Source organism: Phaseolus vulgaris, chromosome 2 (assembly GCF_051622355.1).
Source record: "Phaseolus vulgaris cultivar YP4 chromosome 2, ASM5162235v1, whole genome shotgun sequence".
Taxonomy (NCBI): Eukaryota; Viridiplantae; Streptophyta; class Magnoliopsida; order Fabales; family Fabaceae; genus Phaseolus; species Phaseolus vulgaris.
This window is the reverse complement of record NC_143499.1, coordinates 35,168,961-35,189,196: the sequence shown is the minus strand read 5'-3', so window position 1 is coordinate 35,189,196 and position 20,236 is coordinate 35,168,961. Positions and strand designations below refer to the sequence as shown.

General features: G+C 35.7%; 2 protein-coding genes across 16 annotated transcripts in view; both read left to right on the top strand.

The window, feature by feature from the left end:
• The window catches only part of LOC137811650 (sodium/hydrogen exchanger 7), a 42,450-nt gene that overhangs the window by 8,072 nt on the left and 14,142 nt on the right, over nt 1–20,236 (top strand). For 10 of the 15 annotated variants that reach the window (XM_068613456.2, XM_068613454.2, XM_068613455.2 and 7 more), the window contains 7 exons: nt 5,289–5,333; nt 5,505–5,557; nt 5,945–6,129; nt 9,449–9,496; nt 9,644–9,751; nt 10,326–10,557; nt 11,595–11,897. In XM_068613456.2, coding sequence (XP_068469557.1) covers nt 5,289–5,333; nt 5,505–5,557; nt 5,945–6,129; nt 9,449–9,496; nt 9,644–9,751; nt 10,326–10,557; nt 11,595–11,897 — 974 coding nt within the window. Of the gene's footprint in view, nt 1–5,288; nt 5,334–5,504; nt 5,558–5,944; nt 6,130–9,448; nt 9,497–9,643; nt 9,752–10,325; nt 10,558–11,456; nt 11,504–11,594; nt 11,898–18,113; nt 18,262–20,236 lie in introns of those variants that run through there. The other 5 variants (XR_016518670.1, XR_016518669.1, XM_090298681.1 and 2 more) reach the window with 2 other exon arrangements.
• Nucleotides 11,958–18,037, top strand: LOC150029136 (uncharacterized). Its single transcript, XM_090299376.1, has 2 exons — nt 11,958–17,927; nt 18,026–18,037. Exons 1-2 carry the CDS (start codon nt 17,241–17,243, stop codon nt 18,035–18,037), a joined length of 699 nt encoding a protein of 232 aa, XP_090155502.1. The 5' UTR covers nt 11,958–17,240.

Sequence of the window (20,236 nt, the reverse complement as noted above, 5' to 3'; positions counted from 1 at the left end):
TTCCTTTATAGATAATTGCACTCGAGTGACATGGATTTTTCTTAGAAAAGATCCATTTGATGTTTTCCAATTGTTTGTAAATTTATACCATGATTCAAATTCAATTTGGCAACCAATTAAAAAATTACATTTTGATAATGGTGTTCAGGAGCTTACTTGTGCAGATACCCTTCAACCAAATCAGATTTTAGAGTGAAAAAAATGTCTTTTACTTGACTTTGCTAGAGTTTTACTATTCTAAAGGTTTGTTCCTATGTCTTATCAGGGAAAGTTGTATTCATTTCTACTAATGTAGTAAACAAAATACTCGTGTTTTGAATAGTGTAATCCCTTTCAGCTACTGTCCTATATATGTTTCTATGGATGTCACTTTTTATAAAACAGTCCATTGCTTCACGGAAAGAGTGTTTGTGAAGTTAACATAGATATCTTTCAACTCATCTTCCTGTGAATAATAAGACCTTGAACCAACCTTAATATCTTAACAGAATAATGTGGTTAGATGTTGTGGAAAACAAGATCAACATAGGTAGATATCTGACCTCGTTAGTTATAGAAGTTAAAACAACTTTACCCGCATCTTATGCAGTATTGGGTATTATAAATATCCACTGTCTTCTGTCCTTTGTATACGGTGAAATACTGAATAATACATTCTTTTCTCGCATCTCTCTCTTCAACCTTTTATGGTATCCAAAGCAAGCTATGGCTTCATCATCAACCACTGTTAAAATTTTTTCTTCCAAACCCGAGGCTCTTCTTCCCACATTTTTCATACACTCATACCCTTGAAGCTTGATCATTTCTTGGTCTGGAGACAACAAGTCACTGCAACCCTCTGCAGCCTTGATCTTCTTTACTTCTTGGATAGCTCCTGTATCCCGCCGCGTCTCATCTCTGCCGATGGTGACTCTTCTCCTTCTGTTAATCCCAAATATCTCATCTATAAGAAATAGATGAAATGTATTTCTGGTGTAATTTACAAATGTAATTACAGTATCAATTTATAGACTATTTACAACCTAATTAAAGAAAGAAATAATAGGTAATGAAAGCAAGAAATAATGGGTGATTAAAGTTGTACAAATCAAATCAAATCACTAACAAATCTGTCCTAATAAATAGAGAATGAAATCTGCACTTATTTATAGAAGAATTCTCTTGATTATGCAACACTCCCCCTCAAGTTGGTGAATGGATATTTATCATTCCCAACTTGCAAGTAAGATCTTTGAATTGTTTTGTGGGAAGTTCCTTAGTAAACATGTCTGCCAATTGGAGTCTTGAAGGGATGTACTCGATGGCTATAAGACCATTATCCAACTTCTCCTTAATGAAATGTCGGTCTATATCTACGTGCTTTGTTCGGTCATGTTGAACTGGATTGTGTGCAATACTGATGGTGGATTTATTATCACACACCAAACCCATAGGAGCTTCATATTTTATTTTGAGATCATCGAGGATGATCTTCATCCATAATAGTTCACAAACACCTTGAGCCATGACTCTAAATTCTGCTTCTGCACTTGATCTTGCAACTACGTTTTGTTTTTTGCTCCTCCATGTCACCAGATTTCCACCCAGGAACATGCAATAGCCTATGGTGGATCTCCTATCAACAATTGATCCTGCATAGTCAGCATCAGTCTATATTTTCATGGACAAGTTTTCGCCTTTTTTGAATAGCAATCCTTTCCTTGGAGAGGCTTTTAAGTACTGAATAATTCTATTTACTGCTTGCAAGTGTCTTTCTCTTGGATCATGCATGAATTGGCTAACCACACTAATTGCATAAGCTATGTCTGGCCTAGTGTGTGATAGATACATGAGTTTTCCCACAAGTCTTTGATATTGTGTCTTCTCCACCTTTGGATTTTCCTCACCATTCCCAATCCTATGATTTTGCTCTATTGGCACTTCAGTGGTCTTGCAACCCAACTTACTAGTCTCTTTGAGGAGATCAAGATGTATTTTCTTTGAAAAATAAAGATGCCCCGTCTAGAATAAGCAACCTCTATCCCAAGGACTTTATGCCTAACTAAACCTCATAAAACCGGCTTATGGGGTGAGGTTTGCACCCACTTATATACAATGAAATATTCTCATCTCTAGTCGATGTGGGATCTCCAACATCTATGATCGCCAGGACCAATCCATCCTAGCTTGGTTATTGGCTTCCATGACTTCCGGTATTCTCACCAAAATAGTTGGCCTGAATTCGTCGCATCAAGTTTGGCATACCCTCCAAACTCACTACGCATCCCAAACCAGAGCCCAAATCAAGAAACACAAACAGCTTCTGCGCACGCCCAAGAAAGAACGATTTGTCTCTGCCTACCTTATTGAAATCAAGAAAACTGTGGACAACTTGGCTGCTGTGGATTGCCCCATCTCTATAGAGGATCACATTGACGCTATCCTTGATGGGTTGTTTGATGAATATGATTCATTCATCACATCAGTAGCATCATGTCTTGATCCCTACACGGTATAGAAAAAGAAGGATGTATAGAAAAAGCCAAATATTCTATGGATCAAATTCTGCAGGCACATGTTTCCTCTATTCCATCTTCGTTCTCTCATTCAAACTCCAATTCTACCAAACCTTTTTCTTCAACCCACACCTCTGGTCCTGGTAAACAACGTTTCTCTTCCAAACCTCGTTTTTCAAACTCCAAGAACTACAACAAGGTGCCATCCAATACTTTTTCGTTTCGGGTGCAATGTCAAATTTGTGGAAAATATGGGCACACTGCACTTCATTGCTGGCATAGGTTTGATTCCTCAACTCCCTCTCAGATTACTGCTAACACCACTCATTTTTCTTCGTCTCTTAGTGATGATGAACCATCGATCCTTGGCACCCCAACTACTCTTCATGATTCTCTTTGGTACTCTGATATTGGTGCGTCTCATCACCTTACTGCTCACAACACTAATCTTTCCACAAAAACACCATACACATGTTCGAAAAAAGTTGCTATAGGTAATGGTTCACGACTCTCTATCACATCTATTGGTACTCGTCCAACAAATTCAAGTTCCCTAACCAAGGTAAGTAGTCATTCTTATTAAGAATCCTTAAACATACCTTGTGATCTTGATTTGCCCATTGCCTTCAAAATGGTAAGAGAACCTTGTCAAATGTCCTATATCTATAAGTGTACTTGAATAGTTAGAGTGAGAAAAGAAATATTTTATTAATTATTGTTACATTTCAACTTAAAACCAATTGGCATAAGTGAAGTTCCCCAACAGATATAGAAGCCACAATCCTAGACTTGAGGCAGCTGATGTGAGACTTCCCAACAAACCCCTTCCACAAATGTCTATTGAACCAGGCGATTTCCTAGATGAGCTATAAACTCTATTACCAACTTGATAAAATAAAGAAAAAGAGAGTATATTTTTGACAACTTTGAGGCCATCAACTTCACCATTACGTTCAACTTTAATGGTACAACCAATCATAATCTTTTTAGATGGAAAAGAAATTAACTTCCATGAACTGTTATGTTCAATAGCATGAAATTCAAAAATCATGGCTTGTCGTTATCTTGGATGATCAAATGCTACTGTCACATTTTTAGGAATAGTAATAGAAGACACATGAGGAAATATTATGAACAAAGCATACACAACCAAAAATATGGGGAGAGTTAAGAAATAGATGGAATGTATTTTTGATGCGTATTACAAATGTGATTACAGTCTCTATTTATAGGCTGTTTTACCACCTAATTAAGAAAAGAAATAATAGGTAATGAAAGCCAGAAATAATGGGTGTTTAAAGTTGTACAAATCAAATAAAATCAAATCACTAACATTTGATGGAGCGAGGATCTAACCTACCCCGATACGGACTATGAACATGGACAAAAGCTGGACAACCAAAGACACGACCCTGAAGACTAGTCAAAATGGGAATAGAAAGATAGACTGTGGTCATAAGCTGAATAGGAGTAACACCCTCTAGAACCCGAGAGGGTAATCTATTAATCAAATACGTGGCAGTCAGGATTGCTTCCCCCCAGTAAGATCTAGGAACAAACGTTTGAAAAGTAAAGTTCTAGTTACCTCAAGAAGACGATTTTTCCTTTCAGCAACCTCATTTTGTTGAGAAGTGTCCACACAGGTTAGTTCATGAACAACTCCATTTTCTTAAGGAACTTGGAAAGGTTCTGGTTCACATATTCTCTTCCATTATCAGAACATAATCTCTTAATTGGACTTTCAAATTGTGAACCATTTTGTAAAAATTTACAAACAAATGAAAAACTTCAGACTTATCTTTCTTGAGGAATATCCAGGTAACTATAATGATACTCAGATCTTTGGGCTCAACTACAATGATACTTTCTCTCCAGTGGCCAACAATCAATGTCTAGGGGTCTCAACAATCATTTTCAAACCAAGGATCTTGGAAGTTTTAAATATTTTTGGGCATTAAAGTAACCCAATCAAAGGAAGGTATTGCAATTTCTCAAAGGAAATATGCTTTAGACTTCCTATAAGAGACATATATGATTGATTGTAACTCAGTGGATAGTCCTATGGATCCAAATCAGAAATTAATAACATAACAAGGAGAATCTTGCTCTGATATCAACTTGAGATATATACAATAAAAGATGAGAAAATGTATCAAAGAGCTTGATTTCCTTCTCTTTGAGTTCTCATATTTATAATGACATTAGTAGTTCAGAGAAGAGAAAAGAATAAGAAAGGTCATATCTAGAGGACACAACAAATTTTCAATAAAGCCTATTTAAAACCTATTTTAACAATCTTGAACGTGAACTTTGCAATACTTGATATTTATGAGTTGTTTGGTAATGTTCAAATAGTGGGTGACTTGTTAGGCTTAATAAAAATTGCTAATATAAACTTTGATACTATGTTACAATTTGAGAGTCTAACTCGATTCTATAAAACTAGCTTGTTAGATGAGGGTTATGTTCCACTTATATAATACTAGTTGACGTGGGATTTCCAACAAAATGAAAAGCCAAGACTACTCAAACATAATAAATCAGTGTTGTGTTTAATTTAAGCAGATTTCCTGTCCTCTTTTATGTATCGTTTTTTGTCCGTCTTAATACTCTATCTCTATAAAGACACAAGAAAAAAAATTCTGACTTGAAGCTAAAACAGTTAATTACTATATGCCTTGCTGGTGCAGCAAGGCACACCTAATATTGTCATATGGAATCCTCTTATTTTCTGTATTTATATTTTGTAGTCAAGTGTAATTGTGTTTTAATCCTTTTATTTATTTTGTCCAGGGAAATGATTGCTTATATAGCTAATACCTTAATTTTCATTTTGAGGTAAGGGCTTGGTTGGAATCTTAAATTATAATCTATTAATATAACTTGTGAAACATGCTTTTAATGGTTTTGGATTGGAAAGATAGAAAATGTTTTTCCGGTTTAACAAATGTTGGACATTCTTACTGGTATATCACTTCCATTAATATTTTCATATCATCTTTTTTGCAGTGGAGTTGTTATAGCTGAAGGAATACTTAGTGACAACACTGTTTTCTATCATGGTAGTATTACTTGAAGAGTCATCTCATTCTCTTATTGGGAAAATTTGTACCATGATGAAGTATATTGAATGCAAATACATGAAAATAATGTTAAATAAATGGGAGTTTCATAACAATCTTGCATGAAAGTGCTGATGAATCTTTATTATGCTGGAGAAAGCTGTATTTCATAGTTTTTAAGTACTCAAAGTTGGCGAGGAACTTTGGCAAGTCCATAGATAGATACTGTAATTTCATTAAATTGTTCCTTTAAATCATATATCTACGTACTATGTCTTGCATTGTTCTTGCTATCATCTTAGTTTTGTTGTGTATGAGAGAGCTCTTGCTCACACTCATGTTTGTTGTGCCAAAAAGAGTGACTACAAATTATTTGGTCTGTTTTAGGAACATCATGGACCCACCTCTTGCTTCTCTATGCATATGTTCAAGTTTCTCGATGCATTGTAGTTGGAGTATTATTTCCCTTTCTAAGATATCTTGGATATGGTTTGGATTGGAAAGAAGCTATTATTCTCATCTGGTCAGGATTGCGAGGGGCAGTTGCCTTGGCACTTTCATTATCAGTTAAGGCAAGTATTCATTCACTAATGATGCATATTTAAAGAGCTCCTTATTATATGTACTTATCATTGATTACAAGTGAGAAAGGTTCTTTTTGGATTTTTTATGATGAAATGAAGAACTTTTATTTCAAGAGAAATTAAAAAGAGAGGGAAATAAGTAAGCTTCTTTAACAAAGCTAAAATGCACAAGGAAAAAATCATAAAAACGCAACTGATTATGGAATAGGAATGATAATAGTGGATGAATAGGAATATTGAGATATATTCATCTTTCCAAGGCAATAGGACTTGTAGAAGAAGAAATTAATACTTGCTACTAGAAAATGGAAAAATTAGTAGTTGTTCTTATGCCGGACAAGAGACCAGGTTTTTATGGTTTGCTAATTAGCAATATACCATTACTATTATTCCTATTTAGTATCATTGGTTAAATAACAGAATGTTGAAAACCAACTTTTGCTATTTGCCCATGATGCCATCTACTATATGATATTGTAGATTATTATATATCCACCATTTTTTGTAATCTCAATTGATAACACTGGATTCTCATTAGCTAAAAACCTCACGATCTTATAATGTTAGGAAAAGAAATATAAATGATTTTATATTAAATCTCTTAACACACCCTGACATGCAAGAGTACTTTGGACTTGAAACATGAATAATGCTCAACCCACCTAATTTGCATTCAAATTCAAATTTATGTTAGAAGAATGGAGGTGGCAAGGATTAAACACTAGATCACATCCCAAAAGATTTCATATTACATCTATAAGAATCATGTTTCTAGCAAAGATCTTTTCTTTCATAATTTACAATCTATCTTGAGTATACAAGCTCTTTTATCCATCTTTTACTCATCGATATATATTAATGAAATTTCCTGAGTTAGGAAGCAGCCAGTAGTTTCCTTATATACAATAATTCCTATTGAGACTTATTACGAAGTGGACTTTAAGCCTAACTCAACCCCATAAAACCGGCTCATGAGGTTGAGGTTTGCACCCACTTATATACAATGAAAGGCTCTAATCTCTAGTCGATGTGGGATCTCCAACCCACCCCCTTACGCCGAGACTACCAACTCGTGCGTGGGACTATATATTATGGGTGGTCCGATAGCGGGTGGCACGATAGACCCAACACAAACACTCGTTAGGATAGGCTCGAAATGGCTCTGATACCATATTACGAAGTGGACTTTAAGCCTAACTCAACCCCATAAAACCGGCTCGTGAGGTTGAGGTTTGCACCCACTTATATACAATGAAAGGCTCTAATCTATAGTCGATGTGGGATCTCCAACAAGACTAAATATAAAATGTAACTTCCTAGAATAATAAGTCACACTATTCAGCTTTCGTAGATTTTATTTCCCTAGAAACAATTGGAGCATGAAGAGTTTCCAACATTTACTTTCACTATCCTTCTGTTCATATTATCCTTCGATCAACTATTGCGATTATAAAATTTTGGTTCCCTAGGTTCTAATTGGATCAATTAGGTCTCTAAAGTTTTCTTCCATTTATAATCAGGGCTCCAATCGTATTCATCGAATATTTAATGGAATTCACTAACTAATAAGCACCCAAACACTTGGGAAACCACCATTAAAAGTTAGTTGTTAAAATAGGTATTGGAGATCTCATATCGACTAGAGATATAACCAAGTTATAGTATATAACTAGGTGAAAACCCCACGTTGCAACCCAATTGTTTAAGGTTGAGTTAGATTTAAAGTTTACTTTATAAGATGGTATTAGAGCTAGTTTCATCTTGGTGATCGATGAGTACATCTGGTTTAGACGACATAGGTAATTTGTTATAAAATGCTTGGATTTTGTTGGAAGAGGACCTTACAATGTGAAAGAGACTCACATTCCACGAGTAGATTGGAAGTCTCACATTGTGTAAAATGAGTGGGATGAACAATACAGAAGGAGAACAACCAACAAACCTATTTTCTTAACGTTTTAGGTTACGAGTGGTGTCATGTTCTCTTATGTGATTGACTCATGACCCTATATCTCCTGTCTATTGGTCCCTCTTGATTCATAACAAGCTAGTATTAGAGTTAAGGTCACGATTCGATGTCCTATGATGAATACCAGGTGAGTCAAGTCACAATTGCAGAGTTTGATCCATAGCAAGACAATTGCTGAGGGGGATATTATTGTTGGGTGCATCAATTGTCCAGTAGCGAAGATCAGGTACACCAAGCCACAATCAAATTGTGTTGTTGGGCTGCTGGGCTTTTAAGTAGAAAGAGTTGTGTTATGATTATCAACTATAAAATTTTGGCTTAATGGTAAGTGTTTAATCCAATAATTGATGGGTATCTCACATCAAATAGAGATATGTCCAAATTAAAGTGTACGAGTGAGTGGAAACCTCACGTTTTGTGAGGTTGAGTTAGACTTAAAATTTATTTTCTATGATGGTATCAAATTCTATCTTTGCGAGCTTTGGTGTGACCAATTGTGTCACCTACTATCGGCCGCTATCGAATCACCCATAAATAATTGTTCCTACACTTGTGAGATGTCTATTCCTCAGTGTGAGAGGGTGGGTTGAAGATCCTTCTTTAGCTTGAGCTATAACCAAATTATAGCAAGTATGACACTGATTTTGTGAGAGATTGAGTTAAACTTAAAGTCCAATTTCTATGACTAGGCATGCATGATTGTACTAAAGACAATGTATAACCTTAAGAACACTATTTAAACTATATTGACATAAAAAGGTGCTTCAATTGTACTCACTAAATTGTTCTATTGGCAATTATTGTGCATAAATTAATATTTTTATGATAACAATGATCTGCAAAAGGAATACCTTTTTATTTTGAGCTAATAGATGACTCTAAATTGGATCAAATCAAGATAAAGGAACTTGATATTTAATTGAAGAATCTTGACGGACTCAATTGGCACAATAGAACCTAAGAAACCAAAAATCTCAGATTTATGTTACCAAAAGGGCTAAAACTGCAATTCAACTTTAACATATTTTTTTTCATATTTACTTGCTTATTGAAACAAGGTCAAACACATACAATATTATCTTGGAATTAGTCTCAACTAAATGTATTTCAAAATGACATTTCTATTTAAAAGGTTCATCATAATTAATTACCAACTTAAGGATAGACATATGCTATATGTCTATCTATTCTCTAGAACAAATTCTACAGAAATTCTTTTGGTTAATAATATATGTTAAGAAAATCAAGGAAAAGGTGCTCCTATATGGCTATCACACACATTCATGTCCATCTGCTTGTAATTAAATCTTTTAATTATTAAATTTTTTATTGGTTTAGCGTTCGAGTGGCAAATCAGTTGAGTTGACTCCGGAGACAGGAACACTGGTATGCTTTTCAATTAATGATTAATGTAACACTTATAAGTTTCAAATGCATGGCTCCTCTAAGATTTTTCTAGGTCATCACAACCCTGAAATCCTTGATAACTTAATTGTCTTTGTGAACTGACTCAATTGTTTTTTTATTGTATAGTTTGTTTTCTTCACTGGTGGGACTGTGTTTTTAACACTTGTAGTAAATGGGTCAACCACACAACTCATTTTACGCTACCTTGGCATGGATAATTTATCAGCAGCTAAGGTCAGGATTTTTCTCATCTTCTATGTTCAACTTTTGTTCTTGTTTTGAGAGAAGAAATGTTTTGATATCTTGTACTTTATTAATTCACTAATGTCTTCAGGTTTTTATCCTATTTGTTGGTCTCTCTTCTCTTCTCTTAAATCTAAGAAAGTACCTTGAAAAATATCTCATCCATATACTTTGCTGATATACATGTATTTGCACTTGTTGTTTCAATGACATAGAGTATCAATAATAAACAATAAAAATAAACTAGTGAGCCAAGGAAGCTTAAAAAATGCAGCAGTGCTGTCAAGTTTATTTTGCAAGCAAATGATATATCCTAATGGGTTTACAGTTACTCTGTCATTTTTTGAGTAAATGGGCTTCATAGCTATTATAATTTATATAACGATTGGAGGGTTACATAACTTTAAACACAAATAAAGTAGATTGTTAGAAACAAAGTAAAGCTTCTAAATTTGTATAAATGCTTGCAAATTGATTCCAAATGAAGAATATCCCTATATCACCTCGTTCTCTTTTTCTGACTTATATTTGGTCTGATCCTCATGCTTTGCACATTTAATAACAGAGACGTATCCTTGACTTTACAAAGCATGAAATGTTAGACAAGGCATTAGAGGCTTTCAGTGAACTAGGAGATGATGAGGAACTTGGGCCTGCTGACTGGCCCTCAGTGAAGAGATACATCTCTTGCTTAAATGACATTGAAGGTGAACGTGTTCACCCTCATGGTGCACCTGAAAAGGATAGTCACCTAGATCCTATGAACTTGAAAGATATACGAGTGCGCCTTCTGAATGGTATGGGAACATTTACATTAACTTCAGTCCTTAAATTTTTTAACTTTATAGTTTATAGTATTTCATTGTTTGTGTCATTTTTTACAACAGAAGGAACTTCATCAGGTCTGTACCTTGTGTTTCTGTTTGATTAACTGCATCTTAAATTCTTACAGTCCATAAATTTTTCAAGTTAAAAGTAAAGGAAAGACAAATAATCATAAGACATCTTGCATCTGTAAGGACAAGTATGTTTTGGGGGATTATGCTTAAAGCCTTTTCAATTTAATTAAGTTTTTTATGCATTCATTCTTCCACACTGTATTCAAGAAATTTATTTGAAACTTGTTCAATTCAAAGATAAAGGTAATATGTTTGCATTAGCTTTTCAGTTGCTCGTCTTGTGTTTCTTTTGTACTTTCAGTTTTGTAGCATGTACAGTTGCTATTAGAAAAGACCTTTTGGTTAATATTTAATTTTCTAGCAACCAATCTCTGCAAATAAAAGTCTCGATATGATCAACTTCAATTTTGATGGATGGATATGTTATCAGGAGAGTAGATGACGTGATTTTTAAACTTGTGAGAATGGGTGGAGAGATCAAGAAAGACATTGAAGGAAATTATTAGAATACAATCAATGTCTTGGTGACTAATAATATTAGAATTTGGTTATTAACTGAATTTTATGACAATGTGTGATCCATCATCATGTAGCTGACCCGGATTAAACTATTTGTTATAATCATTGTATTTGCTATGATGTGACAGCGCTTAGAATTATTGATGATGATCGTGTGTGTTTGCCTTAAGGCCTAAGTTAAGAAGATGCAACTATTGTTTTCTTGGTGGTGTATATATATGCAATACTTTACAAAGATTGCTTTGTTAACTCATGTTAAGTTAGTAAACTTTTGACAGGCAGGCACATTTACAGAGAAATACATTCTCAACTAAGTCAGTCTTTGGTAGTCTCTTGCTGGCTAAGTCCTTTGATGAGCCTTGTTTTTACCATATACCAATATCATGCCTAATTTCAGAACTTATTACTCATATTAGGTGTACAAGCTGCTTACTGGGAGATGCTTGATGAAGGAAGAATTTCTCAAACAACAGCTAATATCCTAATGTTGTCCGTAGAGGAAGCAATAGATTTGGCTTCTTCTGAGCCTCTATTTGACTGGAAAGGTTTAAAATCTAGCGTCCACTTCCCGAGTTACTACAAGTTTCTACAGTCCAGTATGTTCCCACCGAAGTTAGTGACATACTTCACTGTGCAAAGGTTGGAATCTGCATGTTATATTTGTGCTGCGTTTCTTCGTGCTCACAGAATTGCTCGACAACAATTACACGACTTCATAGGTACAAGTCTACCTCATTAATTTGTCTATTTATCCTAATACTACTATTGCCAGTTTTCAAATTTTCTTTCCTTTTACTTCATGTTTTTTCCATTTTTGTTTTTTTGTGCTTAGTAGCTGTGTTAACTTATTTCTTTAGGAGAAATGTTGAAAACTGTTAGGACTCACTTTCTTGATTTGCCAAACTATAGCTTGAAAATAAGAACATCTTTCTCTTCTTAGAACAATTACACTGAAATAGCTCTCTATTTCTTCAAGAAACAAGCTATACAAGCGAACATGGTAAACAATTTTACCCTTTAAAGGAGCCCTCTCCTTTTCTACACTGGAATCACCAGTTTACACAATTGAATTTTCTAACCCCTACGTGGTGTCACCAAGACACTATATAAAGGAATATATTTCCCAAATAACCTATAATAAAAATATAAAAGAATTCCAACTAACAATAACAGATATAACAAACTATATCTATCCTTTATGTAATCCTTTCTTTCTCCTATAATAAAGCTGTAAAGGTTTATCAAGTATCCAGAATACAACAATTCCTCCCTGCTCCGAAACAACCTTGTCCTTAAGGTTAAAAGATGGTAATTGATCTTTGACAGAGGATATGTCTGCCCATGTAGCTTCTTCCAGGGTCCTTAGCCAAGGAAGGAGGTGGTCTTCCATTAACCACTTCAAATGGAGTGTAGTGTGCAGCTCCTAGGAAATTGGTAAGGTACCAATACTCAACCCTTGGAATACATTCTGCTGAAGACTTTGGCTGTTCCAGACAAAAGTACCTGAGATAGGTTTCTAATATTCTGTTCAGAAATTCAGTTTGCCCATCTGACCCTGGGTGGTAAATTGTACTCTTGTTGAAAGTAGTTCTCTGTAATCTGAAAAATTCCTACCAAAATAAACTCACAAGAGTAGGATCTTTGTCACTTCATGAGATTAGCACCCCATGGAATCTAACGATTTCCTTAACAAAAATCTCAGCTATAGATATTGCAGTATATGGATGCTTGAGCAAAATGAAAATCATATTTACTCAGTCTATCCACAGCCACCATCACTGTATCAAACCTTCAGATTTAGGAAGAGCTACAATAAAATCGATACTGATTTCCTCCCATACAGATGTAGGAATGGGCAGTGGTTGCAGTAACTCTGCTGAGGATAAAGCCTGGTATTTACTTCTTTGACATACATGACAAACTGCTACATATTATATTATTGTTCCCTTCATGCCAATCCAGAAAAATTATTGTGTCATTCTTCTATAGTAAATACCCAAATGTCACCCCTGTATGGGTTGTATGAAATTCTTGGACAAAGTTAGAAACCCATGGAACGCTAGCTTTGTAATACAGTCTGTATTAAGAAGTGGACTTTAAGCCTAACTCAACCTTATAAAACTGACTTATAAGGTAAGGTTTGCACTACCTTATATACTATGAAATGCTCTAGTCTCTAGTCGATGTGGAATCTCCAACATATCCCCCTCACGCTGAGACTGTCAACTCGTGCATGGGACTATATAGTATTAGTTGTCTGATAGCGGTCTGATAATGGGTGGCCTGATAAGCCCAACAAACTCTCGTTTAAATAGGCTCGAAATGGTTATGATACCATATTAAAAAGTGAACTTTAAGCGTAACTCTACCTTATAAAATTGGCTTATAAGTTGAGCTTTGAACCCACTTATATACTATGAAATGCTCTAATCTCTAGTCGATGTGGAATCTCCAACATTATGCTTTGCTCCAAAGAGTAGCATCGATGTGAATCCAGGTTTTGTTTCAAATCTTCCACAATTTTGGCCAAAAATACATTTTTTCTAAGCTCCTCGTCGATCTCTACAATGTTTGTCCAAAAAGGTCTTGATATGGCATGCATCTCTTTATCCTCACTCCTCCATTACAAAGCATTTCCAATTCAGTGGGAAGCACCTACCTTCTACACTATTCAACCCTATCAGTTTTGCAAACCAATTTTGTTGGTTTAGAATGGTAATTCTCTGCTACAGGAGATTTCTTAAACTTTCCTAGTCTATAAATGTAGTGAATTTATGACCTAATATGTATGGTCTCCAATGTTGAATAGCTAGTACCAAAGCCATCAATTCTTTCTCATAGATTGATTTTGTAAGTGTAGAATCTTCCAAGGCTTTGCTAAAAAACACAATAGGTTTTTTTATCTTGTATGACAACGCCTATTCCTTTTCCTGATGCATCACACTCTATGGAGAATGTTTCTGAAAAATCTGTCATAGGTAGAATCGGAGAAGTGGTGATAGCTTCTTGTAACGTGGTAAAAGCTTTAGCACTCTCTTGCGTCGCTTTACAATTCTCCCTTATTCGATAAATCCATCAATGGCCTTTCACATATTTCTCCACTTACCTATTCTCCAAATCATTTCATCAATGCTTCAAAATATTCTTTCCAAGATGGATTTGTTAGAATAGGTCATCTTAGTTCAAAGAAATAGATGAGATGTATTTCTGATGTGTTTACAAATGTGATTACAGTCTCTATAAATATAAGAACCTAAGAAAGGGGAATTAAGCTTTCAAATTCATTCTTTATTATTTTGTATTTTTCTCAAGTTAGTATCAGAGAGGGTTAATCCCACTCTACCTGTCTCTATATGTTTGTTAAAGAAAACACCATTTGGTCATTGTATGCCACCACAATATCATTCGCCGAAGTCAGGGTTTGGTGTGTCTTAAGGAGCACGATCCAACCCGATGGTCGCATGTCCAAACTTTGTTAGACACACTGCCAACCGTAGTTTTCTTCTCGATTGACCTAGGCGTGTTTCTCACGCATCACCTTCCAGTGGTCAGAATCCTTTTAGACCACCACCGTTCGACCTGACTGAGCCTTCTAAGCACATTTCCACCCTTGGTTCTTTGTCTCGGTACTGTTTGGTGTGACATCAAGGATTCCTCACAATTTATCTCTCCTTTGTCTTTCGGGAACGACCATTGTAGTTTTTACAATGGGTTCAGTATGTTGGCCTTCTGATTTGGGTGTTAATTTAGATCCCTAAGGTTGTTTTAATTTTGATTATTGATGGATTCCTTTACTCAAAGCAGGTGCAAATGTCCTAAATGCTCCTTTTGTAGAAGAATTGACCACACTTGAAATAAGTGATTTTCCTTATGCGGCTCTCCTAAGAAGGCAACAAACATAATTTACTAATAAAAAAATATCTTAAGTTAAAGTCTGGCAGCCAAGCACAACCTTTCACCCATTCTATCTTGTCAAAAGCTTGCATTCTCAAACCTTGGAGTGTCAAAGTTCATAGAAAATTGATTCAAATGCTTCAAATCACATTTTTGGTAATAGCTTCCTTATTTTCTTCTATTTCTCAACCTAATATTCTGCATGTTATTACTTTAACCAATGGATCCAAAGTTACTTCAAAGGGAGTAGGTCAAATCTCCCTTTCTCCCTCCTTAAACCTAAAGCATGTTCTTCTTGTCCCTAATTGTCCTTTTAACCTAATTTCCTTAAGTCAATTAAACAAATCTTTAAATTGTTCCATAACCTTTGTAGAAAGTTCTTTACAAGAGCAAGGCACATATCGATTGATTGGTAAAGGACATGAATCTAGAGGACTCTACTATCTTTGTAGTAGACCATCAATGTCTTGTTTAGCATCCCCATCTCCTAAGCTTTTGAATGATCACTAGGGTCATCTACATTTATGAAAATTAAAAAGGATGATTCCTGAACTTCGCAAACTCTAAGTCCTAGAATGCGAGTCATGTCAATTAGGAAAACATGTTCAGTTTTCTTTTCTAAAAAGAACTGAAAGAAGATGCAACTCTGTCTTAGAAGTCTCAAATACTTTTTGGGCATTGAAGTAGCCCAATCAAAGGAAGGTGTTGTAATTTCTCAAAAGAAATATCCTCTAGACATCCTAAAAGAGACAAGTATGATTGATTGTAAACCAGTGGATTGTCCTATGAATCCAAATAAGATATAACAAAATAAAGAAAACTTTTCTCTAACCCTAAAAGATATAGAATACTGATTGGAAAACTTATCTAACCATTACTAGACCAAATATGTCTTTTGCAATTGTTGTTGGAAGTCGGTTTATGCAAAATCCTTGTATTGATCTTTGGAATGTTATCATTTGTATTCTATGGTACCTCAAAAAGGCTCTAGGACAAGGTCTATTTTATGAATAGGGAATACCAAAATCTCTGGATATTGCAATGTTGATTGGGCAGATTCTCGTATGGATAGACGCTTTATTATAAGATATTGTGTTTTCATTAGAGGAAATATTATCTCTTGAAAAAAAAAAAAACTAGAAATGAAATGTATTTGCCCAATCAATTGTTGAAGTTGAGTATAGGACAATGGCATCTCTCAATTGTGAGCTTGTATGAGTAAAATAGTTCTTCCAAGAATTAGATTTTTATGATGTTCAGCAAATGAAGATGTATTGTGATAACCAAGTTTCTCTTCACATTGCTTCCAATCCAGTATTCCATGTGTTAGATATTATTAGATATAATTAGATATTATTTGATATTATGAGATATTATAGATATTGTTAGATATCTCATATTTATGTAATGGGCTTAGCCCATATGTTTCTTTTTCCTATATAAACATAACCCTATGTGTTCAATATACAAAAGGGATTTACCCTATTCTTTCTTTTCCTTTAATATGGTATCTAGAGCATAAGGTTAGGGTTTATGGTTCAATTTTTATTGGTGAACCCACTATTCACTGGAATTTTCCAGCCACCACCCCACTGTCTCGCCGGACCTTCGCCGGAGCCGCCGCCGGAATCTCGCCGGAGATGTTGTCGGAATCGCTGTCGGAGCCTTCATCTTTGTTGCTCCCGCCAATTAACCGGTGACTGGATTTGTCCTTATCTTCTATGGCTTCTTCCGCTTCCGCTGCCACTATGGCTTCTTCTGCTGCCGCTACCACTGTGGCTTCTTCTGCAGTCATTATGACGGATTCATCTATTTATACTAATTACGTCAATGTTCATCTTTCCATTGACAAATTGGATGGAACCAATTATGACACTTGGGCATCAGATATTAAATTATGGCTTAAGAGTCAAAGTTATGTTGATCATCTTACTCATCCTACTCTTGCTGAAAATGAGGTTGTCCGTTGGTCAAAAATTGATGCTCAATTATGCATTGTTATCAAATCGACCATTCACTCATCTTTAAAACAAATTTTTCGTACCTATGAGACATGTTCAGAAGTTTGGGAACAAGCAAAATTATTATACACCAATGATACTTAACGTCTTTATGGTGTGTGTCAAAATCTTTTCACAATTGTTGCTCCCAAACGTCTTAATGGTACAATGGCAGAATATCTAGGTAAACTTCATGCTCTTCTTCATGATTTTAATGAGTTATTACCTCCTGCCTCTACTCCTTCTCAAGAACTAGAACAAAGATCCAAGTTCTTCATGTTATTGGGTTTACATGGTCTTCCTGATGATTATTCTCACGTTCGTGATCAAATTTTGGGATCTCCTATTGTGCCCAATTTTACTTCCACTTGTTCTACCCTTTTGCGCGTGCCAGGTAAACACACCGCTGATATAACGTCTCATGTTGATGACTCTTCTGCTTTAGTCTCTCAGCATAATGATCGTACTCGCCCTCACAAGTCGGGCAAAGGGCGTCACAAGTGTGACCATTGTGGCAAACATGGCCACAAAATTGATAGATGTTATGTCTTACACGGTCGTCCTCCTAGATCTGTTGCGGTTGCTCAAATTGCCCCTGTGCAACCTTCTACCATGGACCATACTTCAATTTATACCCCAGGCCAGCCTGCTATTTTCAATGAATTTCTTAAATGGTATGAGGATCGTCAGAACCCTAGTTCAACGGCTTCTGTTGCACATTCAGGTACATCTTTTGTTGGCCTCACTCACTCCACTTCCCATGGCCCTTGGGTTCTAGATTCAAGTGTCACTGATCACATTACTGGTAATAAATCTTTTTTCTCTTCCCTATCTACTACGGGTTATTTACCTTCAGTTACCATGGCCAATGGATATAGGGTACTATCACATGGTGTTGGTACTATTAATCTTTTTTCATCTTTATCTATTGATAATGTTCTTTATGTCCCTAGGTCTCCATTTAATTTATTATCCATTAGTCATCTTACTCGTTCCCTTGACTGTGTTATTTCTTTTACCAAAGATTTTGTTACTTTACAGGACCAGAGTTCGGGACGGATGATTGTCATCGGATGTGAGTCTCATTGACTTTATCAACTACAGATCTCTGCACATGTTGGCGCAATTATGGATTCTCCATCTCTCATTCATGCTCGGTTGGGTCATCATAGTCTTGCCAAGATGCAACAGCTTGTTCCAAGTTTGTCTAATGTGTCTACTTTATCGTGTGAGTCGTGTCAGTTAGGGAAACACATTCGTAGTTCTTTTTCTCGTAGTGTCTCACAACGTGCTTCATCTCCTTTTGCCTTAGTTCACTCTGACATTTGGGGACCAAGTCGTATTAAGTCTAATTTAGGATTTCAGTATTTTGTTACTTTTATTGATGATTATTCAAGATGTACTTGGGTATTTTTAATGAAAAACCGTTCTGAGTTGTTTTCTATATTTTACAATGAAATTAAAAATCAATTTGGAATTTCCATCCGAATTTTGCGCAGTGATAATGGACGTGAGTATCTTTCTTATTCTTTTAAAAATTTTATGGCTTCTCATGGTATTCTTCATCAAACTTCATGTGTTTATACACCTCAACAAAATGGGGTAGCTGAGCGCAAGAATAGACATCTTGTTGAAACAACTCGTACTATTTTAATCCATGGTGATGTTCCTCAGCGTTTTTGGGGTGATGCTGTTCTTAGTGCATGTTATCTCATTAATCGCATGCCATCTTCAGTTTTAGATAACAAAATTCCTCATTCTATTTTATTTCCACATGACCCTCTCCACTCTTTACCTCCCAAAGTTTTTGGGTCCACATGTTTTGTTCATAATTTTAGTCTTGGTCTTGATAAATTATCTCCTAAGTCACACAAATGTGTCTTTTTAGGGTTCACTAGATCACAAAAAGGATATAAATGTTTCTCACCGTCTTTAAACCGTTACTTTATTTCAGCAGATGTCACCTTCAGTGAATCTTCCCTTTACTTTAAGTCTTGTCCTTCTCCTTCAATTTCTTCATCTAATCAAGTTAATATTCCTCTTGTTGTGCCTAGTGCACCTAACAATTCACCACCGCCGCCAACTCTTCAGGTGTATAGTCGTCGTCAACCGTCTCATCGTCCATCAGCAGACTCTATTCTGATGACAACACCTCATCCCCCTCCGGCTCCTATAGTTGAACCTCCGACTGTTGAACCTGATCTTCCTATTGCTATCCGTAAAGGTATACGTTCTACTCGTAATCCCTCTCCACATTATACTGCTTTGAGTTACCATAGACTATCGCAACACTTTTATACCTGCCTTTCGTCTATTTCTTCTGTATCCATTACAAAATCTGTAGGTGATGCCTTAGCTCATCCTGGTTGGCGTCAGGCCATGCTTGATGAAATGAATGCACTTCAAAATAATGGAACTTGGGAGCGCTTCAAAATAATGGAACTTGGGAACTTGTTCCTTTACCATCTAAGAAATCTGTTGTTGGTTGCAGGTGGATTTTTGCTATTAAAGTTGGTCCTGATGGTACTATTGATCGTCTCAAAGCTCGTCTTGTGGCTAAGGGTTATACCCAAATTTTTGGTTTAGACTATGGTGATACTTTTTCTCCAGTAGCAAAGATGGCCTCTGTTCGCTTATTCATAGCTATGGTTGCTCTTCAACAATGGCCTCTTTATCAACTGGATGTTAAAAATGCTTTTCTTAATGGGGATTTGCAGGAAGAAATTTATATGGAGCAACCTCCCGGTTTTGTTGCTCAGGGGGAGTCTTCTAGATTGGTATGTCGTCTTCGCAAATCCTTATATGGCCTCAAGCAGTCTCCTAGGGCTTGGTTTGGAAAATTTAGCAATGATGTTCAACAATTTGGTATGACTCGCAGTGAAGGAGATCATTCAGTTTTTTATCGTCACTCGAGTGCTGGGTGTATCTATCTTATAGTATATGTTGATGACATTGTTCTTACAGGCAGTGATCACCATGGCATCTCACAAGTAAAACAACACCTTTGTCAACACTTTCAGACCAAAGATCTTGGCAAACTCAGATATTTCTTGGGGATTGAGGTAGCACAATCCAATACTGGTATTGTTATCTCTCAAAGAAAATACGCATTAGATATTTTGGAGAAAATTGGGTTGATGAATTCGAAATCTGTTGATACTCCC